General features: G+C 36.5%; 1 protein-coding gene across 3 annotated transcripts in view; it reads left to right on the top strand.

Annotated features, from left to right (window-relative positions):
• The window catches only part of CARMIL1 (capping protein regulator and myosin 1 linker 1), a 144,274-nt gene that overhangs the window by 47,712 nt on the left and 75,946 nt on the right, over positions 1-20,616 (top strand). For all 3 annotated transcript variants that reach the window (XM_083359140.1, XM_083359139.1, XM_083359141.1), the window contains one exon: positions 8,215-8,265. In XM_083359140.1, the coding sequence (XP_083215266.1) occupies positions 8,215-8,265 (51 nt within the window). The remainder of the gene's footprint in view (positions 1-8,214; positions 8,266-20,616) is intronic.

The following is a 20,616-nucleotide window of genomic DNA, read 5'->3' on the forward strand; positions in this document are numbered from 1 at the left end:
AATGTTACTGATGTTCAGAGAATCAACCTATTTGCTTTTCTAAATCCCCACTAAGCACTTTCTTTTACCATTTTTAAATGATAAATTTACCAAGCTTTTGCTATAAGCCATAGGCTACCCAAACCTCTTTGCAAGACCTTTTATTAAACTAACTAATGATACTGGGATGTATCCGAACTGAATTCAAACCTAGGTTTTGTTGAAATCTGTGAGACAAGTCAGTCATGATTCAAATTTAATTAAATAGATGGCTAGTTCTGCTAATCCTGTTGTCCCATGTGTTTATTTTTGTTACTAAGCAATAATCAACACTGTTACTGCTGACCGAACCATCAGTCTGTGGTGCTCATTGTTAGAGATCTTTATTTTGAAATTCTTGATTTAAACTAGGAAAACATTTCTTACTTATATAGAGATATCCTCAACTTGTGTCTATTTGTTTAACAATGGTTTGAGGTTATGATGGCCTCAGAAAAAATGCTTCATGACCTGTACTCACATTTACAACTATTGCAACACCCTCATAGTCACATAGTCACAATTCAGGCACTTGGCAACCAGCTCTCATTTATGACCAGGTGTAGAGCCTTTGTGACCTTTTTTGCCAGTGGTTATAGGAACAGGGGGCTAGCATCAGAAGTATAGGACTGAATGCTGTCCCCCCACCCCCGTCTGTCTCCCCTCCCCTCCATATTTCTCTTTCTTTGAAGTTGCATGGTTTTTCAATATTTTGGTATCATTGTTCCCATGATATATAGATTTAATTCAGGAGATATGCGGGCTGGACATACTTCAGAATAGTTTATGAGTTCTTAGGAAGATGAAATCATTTGTGGCCGAGATTTTATGAGTCATGAAAAGAGCCCAAGATTAGAAGACCACTTTATGAATTCAGTCTTTAATTGTGTATGACAAACTTTAAATATTTAGGGACTTTTTAGAATAATCTTCAGTTTAGTATTAGAGGCTATAGCTGTAAAACAACCTAGGAAATCCCCAGTATTTTCTTGGAAGCATTTTGTCAAGGAAGTTCTTTGATAGCAGGTCATTGTATTTGGGAAAACTAATCATACAAACATATTCTTTGTTTATTTACCATGCTTATAACGATTAGTGTGACACCTTTATTTTAATATTAAGGATAAGCTTCCTTTGACCATCATGCCTGGTTTGTCTGGGAAATGAGTTATTTTGATTGTGGATGATTTAAATGAAAAATAGAGGAAACTATTGGAACAAGCCAGAGGAAAACTGTATAACTGAGCTTTTTGTGCACAGTCTGTTAACCCATTATTAATCAGCTAGTTAGATTTATATCTGATATTTGTGTTGCCTACAGGTGTGAGTGGGTGGGTGTGGTCAGTCAATGAGGCGGGTGGCCATATAAATTTGTTTTGTGTGTGTTTGTGCGTGTGTCTGTGTGTATGTATGTTGTGTGGGTGTGTGCCAGAAAAATAATCTTGCTGGGTTGTGTGCAGCTACTATAAATAAACAATTAGAGTACAATGTCTAGCACTACTAGACATTGTAGAGACACTTTTTCATGGAACCAATTGCTTTTTTGTGTTTTCTTGTTAAGGATTGTTCCTCTGAAAACAGTAATAAGTAAGGAATGTTAGATTTTTATTACATTCCTTGCTGTAACAATGAATTGTGCTTGGAGTGGAGAATTATGTCTGAAGTTGATATAACTTTCCCATGTCCGTTCATTAAATTCTTACACTGAAGTAGGAAAGTATGCTCTTCAAGTATTAATGTAGCACTTTCCTTATTGTTGAGCTAGTCTGTAAAGCAAAGAAGTAAAACTTGGATCTGAGGACAGCTTTTAGAAAAATATTAAATTTATCTAATTCCTATGAGATTATAAAAGTAGGATATATACTCTGTTCAGGGTGGTCTGGAAGTGGTGGATTATATCTGTTGATTATTCTCAATCAGTTACAGATTCATGGTTCCCTGACTAAATGCACAATTTACATATTCAGAACTGGTAAATGTGGTTAATCATTTTATACCCATTTTTATGAAGATGTCAGAAAAAAATGTGGATAACCTTATTATTTAATAAATCCATCCTTTTTTGAACATTTTGTTTTCATTTTTAAGAAAAGTAAAACCTAGTTCCGTGTTTGCTGTATATTTAAAACTCAGCTTGTATGCAACTCAGACAGTGCTGTGCTTTGTAAAATATTGAAACTGACATATTTAATCAGACACTAATAAGGAATAAAAGAAAAGTACTGAACAAGCAAAAGCTATTGTCATGTTCGTTTTTGTGTGGAAATAAAATAGCATATAGTATGTTGAGAGTACTCAGACTTGCTGGAAAAGCTATCAACTATTTGTTAATTTATTTTAATTTAGAAGGAAGGTTGACCAACTTGCCCTGGAAAAAAATGTAAATCTATCATAGTTGTCTGCAAGACCATGGGCAAAATTTGTTTGCTCTATAAGAAACATAATTATGGTTTCAACTTATGCAGTTTCAAATTAAGATTCTGAAAGCAAAGCAAGAAAGTGTTCAGACCAATTATTTATGATGCTTTCTTAAAGAGAAGGTTATTGATAATATCTAACTATATGCAAACATATATGGATGCAAATATATATGGGAAGAGAGAGAGACAAATGGAGGCAGAATTGCTATTTAATTAATGTTACAGTATAGGTTGCTATTCTTAACTTTATTTCTAGGACAGGTAAGGGCAATGTGTGGATCTTGTTGAACTTCATTTCCTATCAGTCCTTACCAGCATGGCCAATAATGAGGAATATAGGAAATTTTGTCCAACAGCATCTGCAGGTCCATATACACCACCACAATGTAAAAGAAGATGTCGAGACTCTAGAAAGGGTACAGAGAAGAGCAACAAAGATGATTGGGGGACTGGAGGCTAAAACATATAGGGAACGGTTGCTGGAATTGGGTACGTGTAGTTTAACGAAGAGAAGAGTGACGGGTGACATGATAGCAGTGTTCCAATATCTCAGGGGCTGCCACAAAGAAGAGGGAGTCAAGCTATTCTCCAAAGCACCTGAAAGCAGGACAAGAAGCAACGGATGGAAACTAGTCAAGGAGAGAAGCAACCTAGAACTAAGGAGAAACTTCCTGACAGTTAAAACAATTAACCAGTGGAACAACCTGCCTCCAGAGGTGGTGAATGCTCCAACACTGGAGGTTTTTAAGAAGAGACTGGACAGCCATTTGCCTGAAATGGTATAGGGTTTCCTGCCTTAGCAGGGGGTTGGACTAGATGACCTCCAAGGTCCCTTCCAACTTCTTCTTCTTCTTCTTCTTCTTCTTCTTCTTCTTCTTCTTCTTCTTCTTCTTCTTCTTCTTCTTATTATTATTATTATTATTATTATTATTATTATTATTATTATTATTATACCATGTCCACAGCTTTTCGCTGGTCTATTAATTTACTCACTTTGTAACGAATGAAATAAGATTGGTTTGGCATGATCTGTTTTTAACAAACTCGTGCTGGCTACTAGTTATAACTTTGTTCCTAGATGTTCACAGATTTTTTTTTATTATTTTCCCCCAGTATCTTTCCAGGTATTGATATCAGGCTGATTGGTCTGTAATTTCCTGGGTCTGTTGTTTTTCCCCCCCTTTTTTGAAGATGGGAACCACATCAGCTCTTCACCAATCCTCTGGTAGTTCCCCAGGGCTCCAAGATTTTTTTAAAGATATGATATAATGGTTCTGAGATAACATCTGTCAGCTCCTTCAGAAGTCTGGGATGTAAGAAGGATAATGTTTTCCAAAGATCTAGAAGTTCCTTATTTTAATGGTTTTACAATCCTCTAGAATCAGGACCTCTAGAGGGCTAGGTTGAATTATTATCACTTCTCTAACCTCTTCCTGTAAGGCAAACATAATTTTCTCAATCCATTTAATTTAATAAGATATTCAGAGAATTGTATCATTGGAAAGACTGTTCTATTTTCCTTTACCCTCACAGAGCAATCAAGACAATATTGAATATAAATTTCAAAATAAAAATGTTGGGACTCAAACCTGGTGTTCTGTAAAATCACTAATTCATCTACAGATTATTGGAGAGTGGTAATAATTGAGAGTTATTGTATTGCTGCCTACAGATTGATAGTCTACTCTGAATTGAAGCAGTATCAGCTAAATTGCTGGAACAGTTGCAAATCTGATTAGAATAACATTGGTGGTTTTTTTGGGTTTTTTTGTGTGAGATCAACTCAGTCTGTCATATTCCCCAAAGTTTGCTTTGATTCTGATATCTTGGCAGTTGTAATCATATATCTAGAAGGCACTAGAGTGGAGAAAGGTGCACTATGCCTAAATTTTCTTATTACTCACATTATAGGGACTGAACTCTGTACACCAAGTAAATATGTATTATATTTGTAGAGTTCCTTGTTACTAAGATGTCACCTTAATTCTAAACTCATTCAAGAAAAGTTGTTAATTTGAAAATAGGCTCTATTTTAAGTAGCATAATTTCATTGTCTCATTCTAATGTGACATAACTTGTCCTGATTGAGTGAAGATTGGTACCAATGCCAGTGGCACTTATATGCTTGTATGCTATAGTGCAAATCTATACAGTTGTCCTAATAGCAGATACGAAAGCAAATCCTTAGTCTAGACAATGCTTTAGTATATTTAGCATTTTGGTTATGTGCCAAGGAGAAATGGACAGATGTCAACTAAATTATTCGATTCAAATGGATTCAAATGATAAAACAATAACAGTTTCTACCAATAATGGGGTTCAGAATATAAGTAATAGGATAAATGTAATGCTTTAATCAGGAGTTTTTATTGCTTTGGAATTTTTGCAATAAATATGACAGCAGGACATTAGTTTATCCTCTTTCTATAAACTGTAAAAACCCTTGATTGACATACATGAATAAAAAAAATACTCCCAAGTTCTCCAATATTTTTATTCAATTTTATAGATACCTTGATTGGTAAAAGCTATAAGTGAATGTTCATTAAATATCATGGCCTATTAATGGCTACTTATTTCATCTTTATATACATATCAAATGAGATGGATTTTTTTCAAGTTAATTCTGAAGCAAGTCAGTTCTCTTTTTGTCTCAGTATATTTTGCTTTCTTTTGATTTTTATCTGTCAGCCATCCAGAATTTCTCTGGGGTTAGACAATCTCAAAGTTGAAATAATAAAGTACAATAAACAGCTATAAATCTGATAAAAGGTAAAGGTTTCCCCTCTCCAGTGATTTCTGACTCTAGGCAGGGCATTGATACAGGGAGATATTGTATAGGGATCTTTGAATTTTATAGGGAGATAAATTGAATGCTAAGTTACATATATTCTTTTCACATTCATTCACGTTTATTCCTTGCAACAGACCATATACTACATACTATCTTTCTGTACTTCTTAAAATTTCATAATTTCCTATGTTCAGAAAACTTTCCACCAATTCCCTCACTTTAATTTCATTGTACCAAAAACAACAACTTTCATTAAGATGTACCTGCAGGCAATATTTTATGTTAAATGTTATGTTAAATTGAATTTTAGAGAGAAGTAGGGCCAAAGTGGAGGAAAAAAAGTATACATAGCTCATAGCTGTTCATACTTATTCTTTGCCAGTTGAGGAAAATAAGACAAAGTTAATGATAAAAACATGATAGTGCTATTTGATCGCACCAAAAATAGTTCATCATTCTACTTTTTAGAGGAGTCAGCCACAAGTACACAAGAAAGCAAATGTTTGGTATTCTGCTTTTTGATGTCGTTGGGTATCTTGTCATTTTAGTGAATTCAGCAGTTCAGCTTTGCCCACTGTAATGCCTCCAGATGTGTTAGGAAAACAAATGTCCAAAATGCTATTATAGTGTAACAATACAGTAAATGATATATTTCTCTTTGTATGGAGTAGTTGGCAGTCAGTTTCATTGAAGAATCATGAAGTTGTTGTTGTTGTACAATGGCTCATACAGAAAGGATTTGTTCTTCACTTCTACCCTTGCAGCAATGATATGTGAAAACAGGGCACCAGAATGACCATTTTCTCCCTTGTGAATATAAACTTTCTCCTCAGCATGTTCTATAACTTTGTATCTATTTCAAGTATTTTCATTTGTGGGATTCTTTTCCCCACATAGTCTTCAAAGTTGTTACAATTAAAAGGTAAAACAGTCAACAGAATGGCATGAATATAACAGACAGTAATTACAGATTAAATAAAAGGCTGTCATTCCTTCTCAGTTCCCATTTAGGTCTGGCAGCCCACAGGGTGGTTACAAACTTAAACTAAATCTTCATCCCTTTTGCTCTTTCTGTCCCTAATATTTTGAGGTTTTATCTGATATTTCATCATGTTATTTGTCCAATTCTCTTAGCTCTTGTTACGGATTGTTCTGAAGCATGTAACATCATAGGCTGGGATAACATTTCTGATAGCATCCTTTGATTTAGGTTGGGGTTTTCAAACTTTACAGGGTCCTGATCTTGAAAATGATACATGGATTTGTGTGACATTCATCACCCCCAAGAATAAAATTAATTATTTCCTTGGAGTTTAAAGTTGGACGAGAAAGGGATATTCCACTGACTTTCAATAGTTAAATTCTAATCTAAATATCCCTCAAGTCCAGATCATGTCATCACTGCCCCATAAGAAAAAACAAATCCAACATGTGGCCCATACTGTATGTTAGATCCTTGGTGACTTGGCTCAGGTCCTTGGTTACAATGATGTTCACAAAGCTGTTTGTCTCCCAATACTGTAAGTTTGGGAAACTCCACTGCCAGTCCAACCAGGGTGTTCAGCAGCTCAGGCAAGGAAGCTACTACATAACAGGAAGGTCAGTACAGTAGTTGCAAACTCATCTGTTACCTAGAGCTGAACTTTACATAGGTCTTATGTCCAGTTATCTGAGGAGTAGCATCTCTGGAAACCTTGAAAATTATATGGCTGTTTGCTATGCAACTTAGCACCTTTATTGGTTCCATAATTTTTGTGGATAAGATGTACATAGGAATGACTCCCTCTGCTCTCTGCTCTAATACAGACTACTAATATATACTGTAAAAGAACTGCACAGCTGGTATCCAAGTGAAGTCAGAGACACTAACACGAACTTGCCGTTTTATATAAATAAACATATTTTACATCTCTGTTTACAGCAAACAAGATAGTCAGGCAAACAGGAGCATCATGAGGTAAAATCACAGAGCATACAGGGCATCCAGAAGAAAATGGCAAGGGGGGGGAAGGGAAACTCTCCCTCCACATCCATAGCAACCAGTCACAGCGCAGATTGCCTCATGCAGGAGCCAGCACGCTCAAACCAATCAACTATAACTGTGTGTTCTGGGTCACTGCAGTGGGCTAATGCCTCCTTAAGTAACACTAGCTGCCTGCAATTAGTGCAGGTTCGCATCCCACCAGGCTCAAGGTTGACTCAGCCTTCCATCCTTCCGAGGTAGGTAAAATGAGGACCCAGATTGTTGGGGGCAATAAGCTGACTTTGTAAAAATGCCGCTTGGGGGGGGGGGAAGCCCTAATAAGCAGGCATATACATAGAATGAAGGCTATTGCTAAGCACATTGGTTTGTGCTTAAATTGTAAGCCGCCCTGAGTCTTTGGAGAAGGGTGGGATATAAATGGGATTAAAATAAAAATAAAATAAATAAAATACTCCACTGCTCCAGCTACTAAATTTAAATATCTTAACATCTACCCAAAAACATAATAGAGAAGAAATGCCTCATGCAGTCTTAGCTGTTTTTTATTCCGTGCAAAGTACAAAATTATGCCAACCAGCAGGGATGGTTGAGCTTTAAACCAACCTTCCACTAAAATTCAGCTTTTTAGTAGTTTTCATGTACACTATATGAACACCAAGATCCCAAAACACAAAAGGATCAACCTGGCTTCATATTCTGATTTGTAAGTAGGAGATGTGTAATTGCTCATAACTTGAGTGTGAACCTGCAATATGATAGGGCTCTTGGAAGAATCAGTACAAGCTGTTTTGACAAAATAAATTCTTCCAGTTCTATAATTTTATGCAAACTATTTGTTTACATTCAGGGGATACCGAGGGAATATAAATAGAATTACAAAACTCCTATAGATTTGTCTGTATGTAGCTATTAGGAAATTACAGCATGAAAACATTTCTGAATGTAAATGTTTCAGGATTTTTTTTTACAAAGATAAACATTTGTTATTTATTTTGCAGGTGCTAACATCATGTCGGGCCTTTCTGTTAACTTCCCGTATTCCTACCAAGGTAAGGCTGGATTTTACCACTTTTTTCCCTGTAATCTAGCAAATTTCACTTATTTTTAAGATAATATTTTGGTCATAGTCTTGGAATTTAATAAGGTGATTGAGAATAGTTAATAGAACACATCTAAGAGAAAATGCTGTGCATTCTTTCCTCTTTTTTCTACGTTGTTTAAACCAGCGTTTCCCAACCTTAGGAACTTGAAGATGCGTGGACTTCAACTCCCAGAATTCCCCAGCCATGCTGGCTGGGGAATTCTGGGAGTTGAAGTCCACGCATCTTCAAGTTCCTTAAGGTTGGGAAACGCTGGTTTAAACTATTAGAATTGGAACAAATGTATGCAGTCTTCGTGGACGTATAGGGGCACACTTTACCTTTTTTTCCTGTTGAATGTGAAATTTTGTGAAGGTATCCATCCATGTGTCTGCAAGATAATTTTAACTTCACAATGTTTCTTAAGTTCTAAGTTGTTGATAATATGAAGCAAGAATGACACATGGTGATACTTCCAAACTGAGTTCTTTATTAAGACCTACAAACAAAATCTTTCTAAACTCTGCTATCTGCATCTACTATATACTGTGTGAACTATTAGGGAGGAGCTGTCTTCATCCTCTTTGTCTCACACATAAGATTGAGACTGAGTTGCCTGAGACTGTTGCCACTTAACTCTTCCCTCCCTCCTGGGAATCCATCCTAGAAACTAATAAAGGAACATTCAGACTACTGCTTTGCAACTATATAAAATCCAAATGAGTAGAAATCAGTTTTTATTATAGTAGCCTTCTGGGACAATTAACAAATAGTTGTATAAAAATTTATGTAAAGACTATTTCAGATCATATGGCTGGATTATCCCCCTTGCTTGATTCTTAAATGAAAAACCCTCTTGTTCATTTACATATATCAATATTTTAAGTAGGTTCACTAATTAGCGTTATGTCTCTGCAGAATTCTTGAGACATAAGTTATAATTGAGCTTCTCTTTATAATGGCCACCATGGTGGTATTCAGAGTTGACAGACTTATCCAAACAAAATTCTTTGAAATAATCTTCTGCAGTGGAGTTTGGAGATGTATTATTTTACAGGGTGTGAAGGAAACTGATTCTGAAATGATTTTGATTCTGCTGGCCAGAACTTGTTAGTTCCTTTGTCTTGTGGGCTTTAGCAGGTCTGAATATAAACATTGGGGCACAATGCTGATTTCAGTAGTATTACTTCCTGGTCTAATCTTACTGCCATTTTCACTATGAAGACTGAGTTTGCCAATATCTTTCTAGCCTCATTCTGCTCTGTATTCCCATAACAGGGGATAATAATGGCAATTCATTGTAGAATTTTCCAGGGATGGATTTTTCACTAGTGGGAGTAAGGAAATCGGGGTTGACCTACAACATTGTTGATTTCTCATTTTTCTAGAAGTGGTTCTATTTAGAACTTGAAAATGAGTGGTGTAAAGCAATGTTATGTAATTTGCTATATACAAGTAGGCCTCAACCTACAAGTAATCACTTAGTGACTGCTGACCCCCAAAAAGGGGATGTATGACCTGGATTTGAAGTTCAAGTGGTCAGGCCCCCTTTGTGGTGACATAACTGAACTTCGGATGTTTGGTAACACAGCTGTGTTTATAGCTATTTGCAGCATCACATAGTCATCTTACCGTGTTTTATGATGGTTTTTACCAAAAATTCACTTCTAGTTTTCAGCCAAACTGCACCCATAGCAAACCATTGATTCACTTAACAATCATGGAGTTCAGTTAAAGATTGCTACAGACTTCCGGTAGCGCTGCCGCGCCGAATGGCGGCGTTCTGAAGCCACCCGATCCTGGGAAGCGTCAAAACACCCGGAGGCAGCGAAAATTAGCTGTTCCGTGGCGCTGGAGCTTCTCCCTCGGGAGAAGAGGGAGAGGCGAGCTTGCCTGGGTAGAGGTAGAGCTCCCCTGCGATTCTCCCAAGTAGTTTGGGGGATAACAGGGTGAGCCCCCTCGGAGCCCAGGCTTTCTCCGCTCTCAGGAGAAGGAGTGGAACAAGACGCGACAACTGCACCTGCTGCTTAGAGGGGATTGTGAGTATTTTGTTCCTTTGGAAAGCAGGCAGAGCAAAGCAGGAAGATCTGAATTTTCAAATTGGATTTTAACTTTAACTCAGTTTCATTATCTTCTTCAAGTTTCAAGTTTGAAATGGAGTAAAAATGGCGCTGGAATGTTTCTCTCCTGTGTGAAGTGACTGTGTTTGAAAATTGTTATATTTTGCTACAAAGCAAGAGACACAATTTGCAACTGACTTTATCCAGTATCGGATTTTGCTTATTTGAAAGCCTGTTCCCTTTTCTTCTTATTGAAGGTTAAGAACTTTGAGAGAATTGTTATTTTTTCTTCCCTTTTTTTTTCTTCTGAACTTTGATTCTGCTGGGTGAAAGAGGAAATCGAAACTTAAGAGATGGCTGCGAGACGTGGGGGAGGGCCTCCACTTTCTAAGAATGTTATTTCCTCACCTATACCATAAGCTGCAGGGCAGACCTCGATGAAACCTACAGTACAACCACCCTCTCCCCCACCTCCTGCATTTACACTGACAGACATTCAGCAAGTTGTGATGCAGTCTACACAAGTTTTGCAGCAAGAAATACAGAAAACAAGGGAAGAATTTGTTAATCAAAACAACCAGATTAGGGAAGATATGGGATATGTTATCAAAATTAACAGGTTTTGAAATAGTGAAGAAGGTTAAATATTTAGGAGTATATATTGCAGCCTCCAATGTAAAATTGTATAAGAATAATTATGAAACACTATGGTCGAAGGTACAAGGGAACTTAAATAATTGGAAAAAATTACAATTATCATTACTGGGAAGAATTGCAGTTGTTAAAATGAATGTTTTACCAAAGTTTCTCTTTTTGTTTCAAATGATACCTATATTGAAAAAGGATGCCAACTTTGATCAATGGCAGAAGGGTATTAACAAATTTATTTGGGTGGGGAAAAAACTAAGAGTTAAATTTAAGATTTTACAAGATGCTAGGGAAAGAGGGGGACTCAAGGTGCCGAATTTGAAATTGTATTATGATGCGGTTGCCTTGACGTGGGTTAGTGATTGGCTTAATTTAACTAACAAGTGAATACTTCATCTTTTTTTTTATTGAAAAGTTTTAAAATACAATTTTCCTTTAAGCATCCCCCCTTCCCCCTCCCTCCTCCCCCCCCACCTCCCCCCCCTACCTCCCCACCTCCCCCCCTCCCCCCCGACTTCCCAGAGCTAAATACAAGGTATATATATAAAAAGCAATCATAAACAATCATATACTAACAACTATAAACTCTAAAATCCATCACTCTCTAGCTTATATAGGATAAAACAAGCCTTAATAATATTGAATATGTATAAAAAGAAACTAAGATAAGAAAAAAAACACGAAAGAAGACTTATTCAAATGCTACATAAAACTTCTTAACCCTATACTTGTTCTGGATAAACTCAATCCATTTTGTCCATTCCATAATATAGCGTTCTTGCGAATGATCTTTCAAATAGGCCGAAATCTTCGCCATCTCTGCCAGGTCGGAAACCTTTAAAGTCCACTCTTCTATGGTCGGCAGTTCCTCTTTCTTCCAATATTGGCCTATCAAAAGTCTTGCCGCCGTAATTAAGTTCAACATCAACTTGGTGTCCACAACTGTAGCGTCTGCAATTATTCCCAACAAAAAAAGTTGCGGACAAAACTTTATCCTCTGTTTAAAAATCTTCTGCATATTCCACCAGACTTTTATCCAAAAAGCCTTAACCTTCTTACATGTCCACCATATGTGAAAATATGTTGCATCTTCATCACCACACCTCCAACATTTAGGCTGATAATTCGGATACATACTTGCAAGCTTTTTAGGATCTAAATGCCATCTATAAAACATTTTGTAGAAGTTCTCTCTTAGATTTTGAGCTTGAGTAAATTTTACGTTCCTCACCCAAATCTTTTCCCACGTGTCCATTGTGATAACTTCCTGGATGTTTTGGGCCCATTTTATCATACAATCCTTAACAAGCTCTGTTTCTGAATCAATCTCTATCAATGCAAGATATATCCGTTTGATATGTGCTGGTCCCTGATTTCTAATTTGCTTTATCAAATTTTCATCAGTCATTGTAAATCCATTTTTCTGGTCTTCTTTCCACCTGGCCCGTAACTGAGTATATTGAAACCAATTTTGAACAACCTTCTCTTCTCGCAAGAGGCTATATGATTTCAAACACCAAACATTTCTTTCCAAACTGAGAATCTCCTTGTACGTAGTCACATCATGTTTGAAGCCAGCATGTATATTTTCTATTGCGTGTTTTGGAATTGCCCACAATGGTATCTTGCAACTTAACTTATGTCTATACTTCTTCCAAACTCTCAGCAATGCATGCCTTAAAATATGCACCCTAAACACGTTGTCTACCTTCTTATCATACAACAAATATGCATGCCAGCCAAACAACAAATCATGGTCCTCAAGATTTAATAAACTCCCTTGCGTCAAATTAATCCAGTCACTTATTCCTACTAATGCAGCAGCTTCATAATATAATTTAAAATTAGGCAATTTAAGGCCACCTCTCTCACGAGTATCCTGCATAATCTTAAGTTTAACTCATGTTTTTTTTCCCTGCCCACACAAATTTATTGATACCTCGCTGCCATTCCTCCAAATTAGAATCTTTCTTAAGAATCGGTAGCATTTGAAATAAAAATAAAAATTTAGGCAGGACATTCATTTTTACTGCTGCAATCCGTCCCAACAAAGACAATTGCAATTTTTCCCAACTCTCCAATTCTTTTTGAATTTTCCCCCATAGTTTTTCATAATTATTTTTATATAGCTTTGTATAAGAGGGCGACAAAATCACCCCCAAATATTTAACCCTTTTAACAATCTCAAATCCAGTTAATCCTTCTAAGAGGGCCTTTTGCGGTGTTGTCATATTTTTGGCCAAAATTTTTGTTTTTTGTACATTAACCTTAAATCCAGAAACCTTCCCATATTGTGTTATTATCTCCATCAGGTCCACAACAGAGTTCTCTGGCTGGGTCACTGTAACAACCAGATCGTCTGCGAATGCTCTCAATCTATAATCCTGATCTCTAATTTGTATCCCCTTAATTTTTTCCGAATTCCGTATTTTGACCAATAATATCTCTAATGTTAACACAAATAACAAGGGCGATAACGGACACCCTTGCTTTGTGCCCTTCTCAATATTACATGCCTCTGTCAGGCTATTATTAACTATAATTCGGGCAGTTTGTTTTTGATATAATGCCCTAATCGGTTGCAAAAAGTTTTCCCCAAAATCCATTTTGTCTAAAACTTTCAACAAAAATTGCCAATTCAATTGATCAAAAGCTTTTTCAGCATCTAAAAAAATTAGCGCCGCAGAGATCTGGTTGTTCCTTTCCAAAAACTCTAACACATCAACTATATGCCTCACATTATTTTTCATTTGCCTACCACTAATAAACCCCGTTTGATCCCCATGAATCACCTGTTGCAGAACCCTCATCAGTCTATTAGCCAAAACCTTAGCAAATATCTTGTAGTCTGTGTTTAAAAGCGATATCGGTCTATAACAAGTGAATACTTCATCTTGAGGGATGGGATTTGGTATATGGATGGCATGCATATTTGCTTTACGATAAGAAGGTGGACAGGGCTTTTAAATCCCATATTCTTAGAAGTGCTTTATTGTGTGTCTGGAAAAAGTATTATTAGAAGTTAAATTATAAAATACCGATTTGGGGAATTCCTGGACACGCGATAGAGGGCGTATCTATGGGAGTGAGTATGGATATGGTTTCTTATAAGGAACTACTTAGATTGCAAGGGACTGATTGGCAACTTAAATCATTAGAGGAGTTAAGAAAAGAAAACATAAGTTACTCTTGGTTTCAATATACCCAATTGAAAGTTAGGTGGAAGTCAGATCAAAAGGTTGGCATCACAATTACAGATCAAAATTTAGTAAAACAAATTAGAGACTTCCGGATGGCAAGGCGACGCCGGAGGCAGCCATTCTTCGGCTGTCAGCCTCGCGGCTCCGTAGAACCGCCGAAAACAGCGCCGATCAGCTGTTTCGGCAGCTCGGAAGCCCCCTCCTCGGGCGAAGAGGAGGGGGTGAGCGCCCAGGTAGGGGTAGAGCTCTCCGGGGCCGCCAGAACTTAAAGTTTTGGTGGCTGAAGGTTTGAGCCCCCCCTGAAGCCTGGGCATGCTCCGGACTGCGAGGCGCCTCTGCTCTGGGTTTTTTGGAGCAGAACAGGGCGTTCGCAACCATCCCTGCTAGCAAGGAAGAACTTTTGAGAATGAGGACGCAGGCAGAGTGATGCAGGAGATTTTGGTGAAGATGGTGTTTTGATCTTTAACTCAATGGACTTTGCTGAGCTCGTAAGTGGAAGTGCGTAGCTAACAATAGTGGGTGAAAATGGAGGGTATATCTTCTAAAGTTCCTGCTCTGGTGCAGCAGTCTTCGTTGAAAACTTTATTGTCCCCTGCACCCGTATCTGCATCAGCTCTTACAGTAAAAGATTTGCAGAATCTGCTGCAAGAGACTATGGAAAAGCAAATGCAACAATTTGCTGAGATAATGGATAAAAAGTTGGAGGAGAAGTTAACAGAAAAACTAGCTAAGGTTATGGATGAAAAGATTACAGAGAAATTAATGGAACTGAGAGCAGACATTTTATCTGCATTGCAAGGCATGGCTAAATGTATTGAGAATTTGGACGAAAGAGTGGAAGATCTTACTCAAAATGATATTAGACTGGAAGCAAAAATGACAGAAACTGAAAATGTGGTAGAGAAAATTGATTATGATTTGATCTCGACACAGTATTATCAGATGGAGTTTGCTTTAAGGATTAGAGGCCTAAAAGAAAATCCTAAGGAAAATTTGAAGAAAATGGTTTCTGAGGCTTTGGAAGGGGTGCTGAGACGACCAGCAGATGAAATAATGGAAGATATAGATAAAATTTTTTGTGTTAATTCTTGGATTGCAAGACAAAGGAAATTACCTAGAGATGTGGTGGTTTATTTTACAAAGAGAATGATTAGAAATGAAGTTATCCAGGCCTCCTATAATATTGATTTTGTAATTGCTGAGCAAAAAGTTCTGATTTTAAAAGAGATCCCTTCAAGAATTTTAAGAAAAAGGAAGGAATTTGCTTTTTTGACACAAGAATTGAGACGACGTGATATCACGTTTAGATGGCAGATACCAGTGGGTATGGTGGTGACCTATGAAGGTACGAGGCATTGTTTTACTACGGTGATTCAGGCACGCGATTTTTACAGTAATGTTTTAAAAGCAGCCCCCATACCATTTTTGGAATCTACAAAGAAAAAAGGTGAGAGAGAGTCTCAACGATACAGAGAGAATCTACAAGATGCTGAAGGAATAATACAGACAGATGAGAAAGTTACAGGAGTGGATCAAATTTCAGTACCACTGGAGGAGGCCAGAAATTGGAAGAGGCGTGCTGCTTCTAGACGAATGAACCAAGCCTGAAGATTTAGTTGCATAACTGCAGGAGATAATAATGTAATAAGGATTATGGGAATTGAAATTGTTAGAAGGGCTAAATATTTGGGGATATACTTTTCACCCTTATAAAATAACTATGTAATATTTTATGTTGCTTTAGTTTTAAGATGATTATGAAAATTTAATTGGGAAGATTTGTAGTAGTGCTTACTGATATTTTGTAGGTTATGATTTGCTATTTGGTTGGTACGTATATTTACGGTGTGATAAGAAGGTGGATATTGTGTGCTAGGTATATACTTTGTGATATGCTCTGGTGCAACTTTGGGAAAAATTATAGATGAAAGTTAACTTGTAATATTTTTATGGGTAATAATGAAACAGGTAATAGAAAATATAAGAATGATGTGATTATATAAAAAAATTTAAGTTTGGAAAATAATGTATGGTATTTTAAGTTGTATAATATATTAGGAGAAGGAAAGGTTGTATAAACTTGGTTTTAGTATGGAAATTTAAAGCCTAGTTAGAAAAAAGAATAGTTTTTAATAATTGATATAAATTGTTTTATCTGTGATTGTTTTTATTGGGTATTATTGATATTCCTGTGGTGGATATTAAATGGATGTTGAATTTAACTATGGTAGTAAGATTTCTAGTAAAAAGGTAAAATTACCGACTACAGAAGAATGGACTGTAAAGTGTTTTTTTTCTCGAGGATATGGTAAAGATCTTAGTGCACCTGAAAGATTATTTGTAACAGAGAGATACTACGGAGCAAATATGGGATTAAAAAGTATTATTTTGCATTTGAATAATTATTGATATGATATATATATATGTTTGGAGTTTATCTATATGAGTTATAGTGCGATAGTTTAAATAGTTTAGGATTGTTTGCATAAGTTAGATTATGATTCTTTGTATTTTTATACCCTGTACTCAGCTCTGGGAAGTCGGGGGGGGAGGGGAAAGGGAGGGAGGGGTTGGGGAGGGTTGGGGAGGGGGAAGAGGGTGGGAGGGGAGGGGGTTGGGTTTTTTTTTGCTAAAGATAAAATGTATTGTAAAACTTTTCAATAAAAAACAAATTAGAGATTTAAATTGTGCTCATATAAAGAGGATATATAATGCTTTAATTGAATTGGATTCGGAAACGGAACTGGTTAAAGACTGTATGATAAAGTGGTCACAAAATATTCAGGAACCAATTTCGTTGGACACTTGGGAGATAATTTGGGTTAGAAATGTTAAATTTACTCAGGCTCAAAATTTAAGAGAAAATTTTTATAAAATGTTTTATAGATGGCATTTGGATCCCAAGAAGTTGTCTAACATGTATCCTAATTTACAGTCTAAATGTTGGAGATGTGGTAGTTTAGAAGCTACCTATTTTCACATGTGGTGGACGTGTAGAAATATAAAAGTTTTTTGGATCAAAATTTGGTGGAACATTCAAAAGATTTTTAAGAGAAAGATAAAGTTTTCTCCGCAATTGTTTTTATTGGGTATTGTGGTAGATTGTGATGTTAAAGAAACTAACTTGATGTTGAACATGATAACAGCAGCACGGTTACTGGTGGGACAATATTGGAAGGATAGTTTGCCCACTATAGAAGAATGGGTGTTTAAAGTTTCGAATCTTGCAGAAATGTCTAAGATTTCTGCTTATTTGAAAGATCATTCACAGGAAAGATATATTTCAGTTTGGAGGAGATGGATAAATTATATTCAGAACAAATATGGGACTAAAAAGTTCCATTTAGCTTATGAGTAGATTTAGTGGGATATTGTTATTGGTACTTTGTTTGCAGTTATGTTAAAGGGGAGTTAAAGCACATTATGAATTTGGTTAATTGTATATTGTGCATAATTTTTATTTAGAATATGATTATTGTAACTATAATCCTGTATTTAGCTATGGGAAGTGGGGGGGGGGAAGTGGGTGGGTTGGGGTGGGAGGGATTTGGGGATATAATGTAAAATTTTGTTTTTGTAAAACTTTAATAAAAAAAAAGATTGCTACAAAAACCATTGTAAAATCAAGTTGGTCATATGACCAATGCACTCGGGTACTCTGTGGACTCTGGCTAACATGTTACTGGCATACGTCCCTGTTTTTTTTTTTTTATTGAAAAGTTTTACAATACAATTTTCCTTTAAAAACCCCCATCCCCCTCCACCCTCCCCTCCCTACCTCCCCCCTCCCTCTTCCCTCCCCCCTTACCTCCCCCCTTCCCCCCTCCCTCTTCCCTCCCCTACCTCCCCCCCTTACCTCCCCCCCACCCCCCTCCCCCCCGGACTTCCCAAAGCTAAATACAAGGTATATATATATAAAAAGCAATCATAAGCAACCATATACTAACAACCATAAATTCTAAAATCCGTCACTCTCTAACTTATATAAGAACAAACAAAACTTAACATTATTAAATATATATAAAAAAGAAAATAGGAAAAGAAAAGAAAAAACACGAAAGAAGACTTATTCGAATGCTAGATAAAACTTCTTAACCCTATACTTATTCTGGATAAACTCAATCCACTTTCTCCATTCCATAATATAACGTTCTTGCGAATGATCTTTCAAATAAGCCGATATCTTCGCCATCTCTGCCAGGTCGGAAACCTTTAAAGTCCATTCTTCTATGGTCGGCAGCTCCTCTTTCTTCCAATATTGTCCTATCAAAAGTCTTGCTGCCGTAACTAAATTCAGCATCAACTTAGAGTCCACCACTGTAGCATCAACAATTATTCCCAACAAAAAAAATTGCGGACAAAACTTTATCCTCCTTTTAAAAATCTTCTGTATATTCCACCAGATTTTAATCCAAAAGGCCTTAACCTTTTTACATGTCCACCATATATGAAAATATGTTGCATCTTCAACCCCGCACCTCCAACACTTAGGCTGATAATTCGGGTACATACTTGCAAGCTTTTTAGGATCTAAATGCCATCTATAAAACATCTTATAAAAGTTCTCTCTTAAATTTTGAGCTTGAGTAAATTTCACATTCCTCACCCAAATCTTCTCCCACATGTCCATTGTAATAACTTCCTGGATATTTTGGGCCCATTTTATCATACAGTCCTTAACAAGCTCTGTTTCTGAATCAATCTCTATCAATGCAAGATATATCCGTTTTATGTGTGCAGGTCCCTGATTTCTAATTTGCTTTATCAAATTTTCATCAATCGTTGCAAATCCAATTTTCTGGTCTTCTTTCCACCTGGCCCGTAACTGAGTATATTGAAACCATGTTTGAACAACCTTCTCTTCTCGCAAGAAGCTATATGATTTCAAGCACCAAACATTCCTTTCCAAACTTAAAATTTCCTTGTAGGTAGTCTCATCGTGTTTGAAACCAGCATGTATATTTTCTATTGCGTGTTTTGGAATTGCCCACAATGGTATCTTACAACTTAGCTTATGTCTATACTTCTTCCAAACTCTCAGCAATGCCTGTCTTAAAATATGCGTCCTAAACACAGTACCTACCTTCTTATCATACAACAAATATGCATGCCAGCCAAACAACAAATCATGGCCCTCAAGATTTAATAACCTCCCTTGCGTCAAATTGATCCAATCACTTATTCCTACTAATGCAGCAGCTTCATAATATAATTTAAAATTAGGCAATTTAAGGCCACCTCTCTCACGAATATCCTGCATAATCTTAAGTTTAACTCGTGGCTTTTTCCCTGCCCACACAAATTTATTGATACCACGCTGCCATTCCTCCAAATTAGAATCTTTCTTAAGAATCGGTATCATTTGAAATAAAAATAAAAATTTGGGCAGGACATTCATTTTCACTGCTGCAATCCGTCCCAACAAAGTCAATTGCAATTTTTGCCAACTCTCCAATTCTTTTTGAATTTTCCCCCACAATTTTTCATAATTATTTTTATATAGCTTTGTATTCGAGGGCGACAAAATTACCCCCAAATATTTAACCCTTTTAACAATCTCAAATCCAGTTAGTCCTTCCAAGAAGGCCTTCTGTGAGACTGTCATGTTTCTAGCCAAGATTTTAGTTTTCTGTATGTTTACTTTAAATCCAGAAACCTTCCCATATTGTGTTATTATCTCTATCAGGTCCACAACAGAATTCTCTGGCTGGGTCACTGTAACAACCAGATCATCTGCAAATGCTCTCAATCTATAGTCCTGATCTCCAACTTGTATCCCCTTAATTTTTTCCGAATTCCGAATCTTGTTCAATAATATCTCTAAAGTTAACACAAATAACAAGGGCGATAACGGACATCCTTGCCTTGTACCCTTCTCAATATTACATACTGCCGTCAGACTATTGTTAACTATGATTCGGGCAGTTTGCTTTTGATATAATGCCCTAATCGGCTGTAAGAAATTTTCCCCAAAATCCATTTTATCTAACATTCTCAACAGAAATTGCCAATTCAATTGATCAAAAGCCTTTTCAGCATCTAAAAAGATTAGCGCTGCAGAGATCTGGTTGTGCCTTTCCAAAAACTCTAACACATCAACTATATGTCTAACATTACGTTACATCCCTGTTTTTTGTTTTGGCAACAACTACTTCAGAAAGACTTAACAAAATGAAATAGGAGAGGCACTTGATTTTCCCTTTCTTAATTATATGCACCATATATAGAAACATTAGTCAGAGTCAGCTGTAGTGGACTAACATTACCAAAGTTTGAGTTGTGGCAAACATGCCAAATTAAATGTTCCACATTAGGAAATAAGAAGATATATTGAACTTTAAAAATATATTTGGAAATTTAAAATCTGTAAAGTAGTGAATCCTGAGGGGGGGGGGCGGAAACTGAGCTCCATA

This window comes from Vipera ursinii (assembly GCF_947247035.1).
Source record: "Vipera ursinii genome assembly, chromosome: 3".
Taxonomy (NCBI): Eukaryota; Metazoa; Chordata; class Lepidosauria; order Squamata; family Viperidae; genus Vipera; species Vipera ursinii.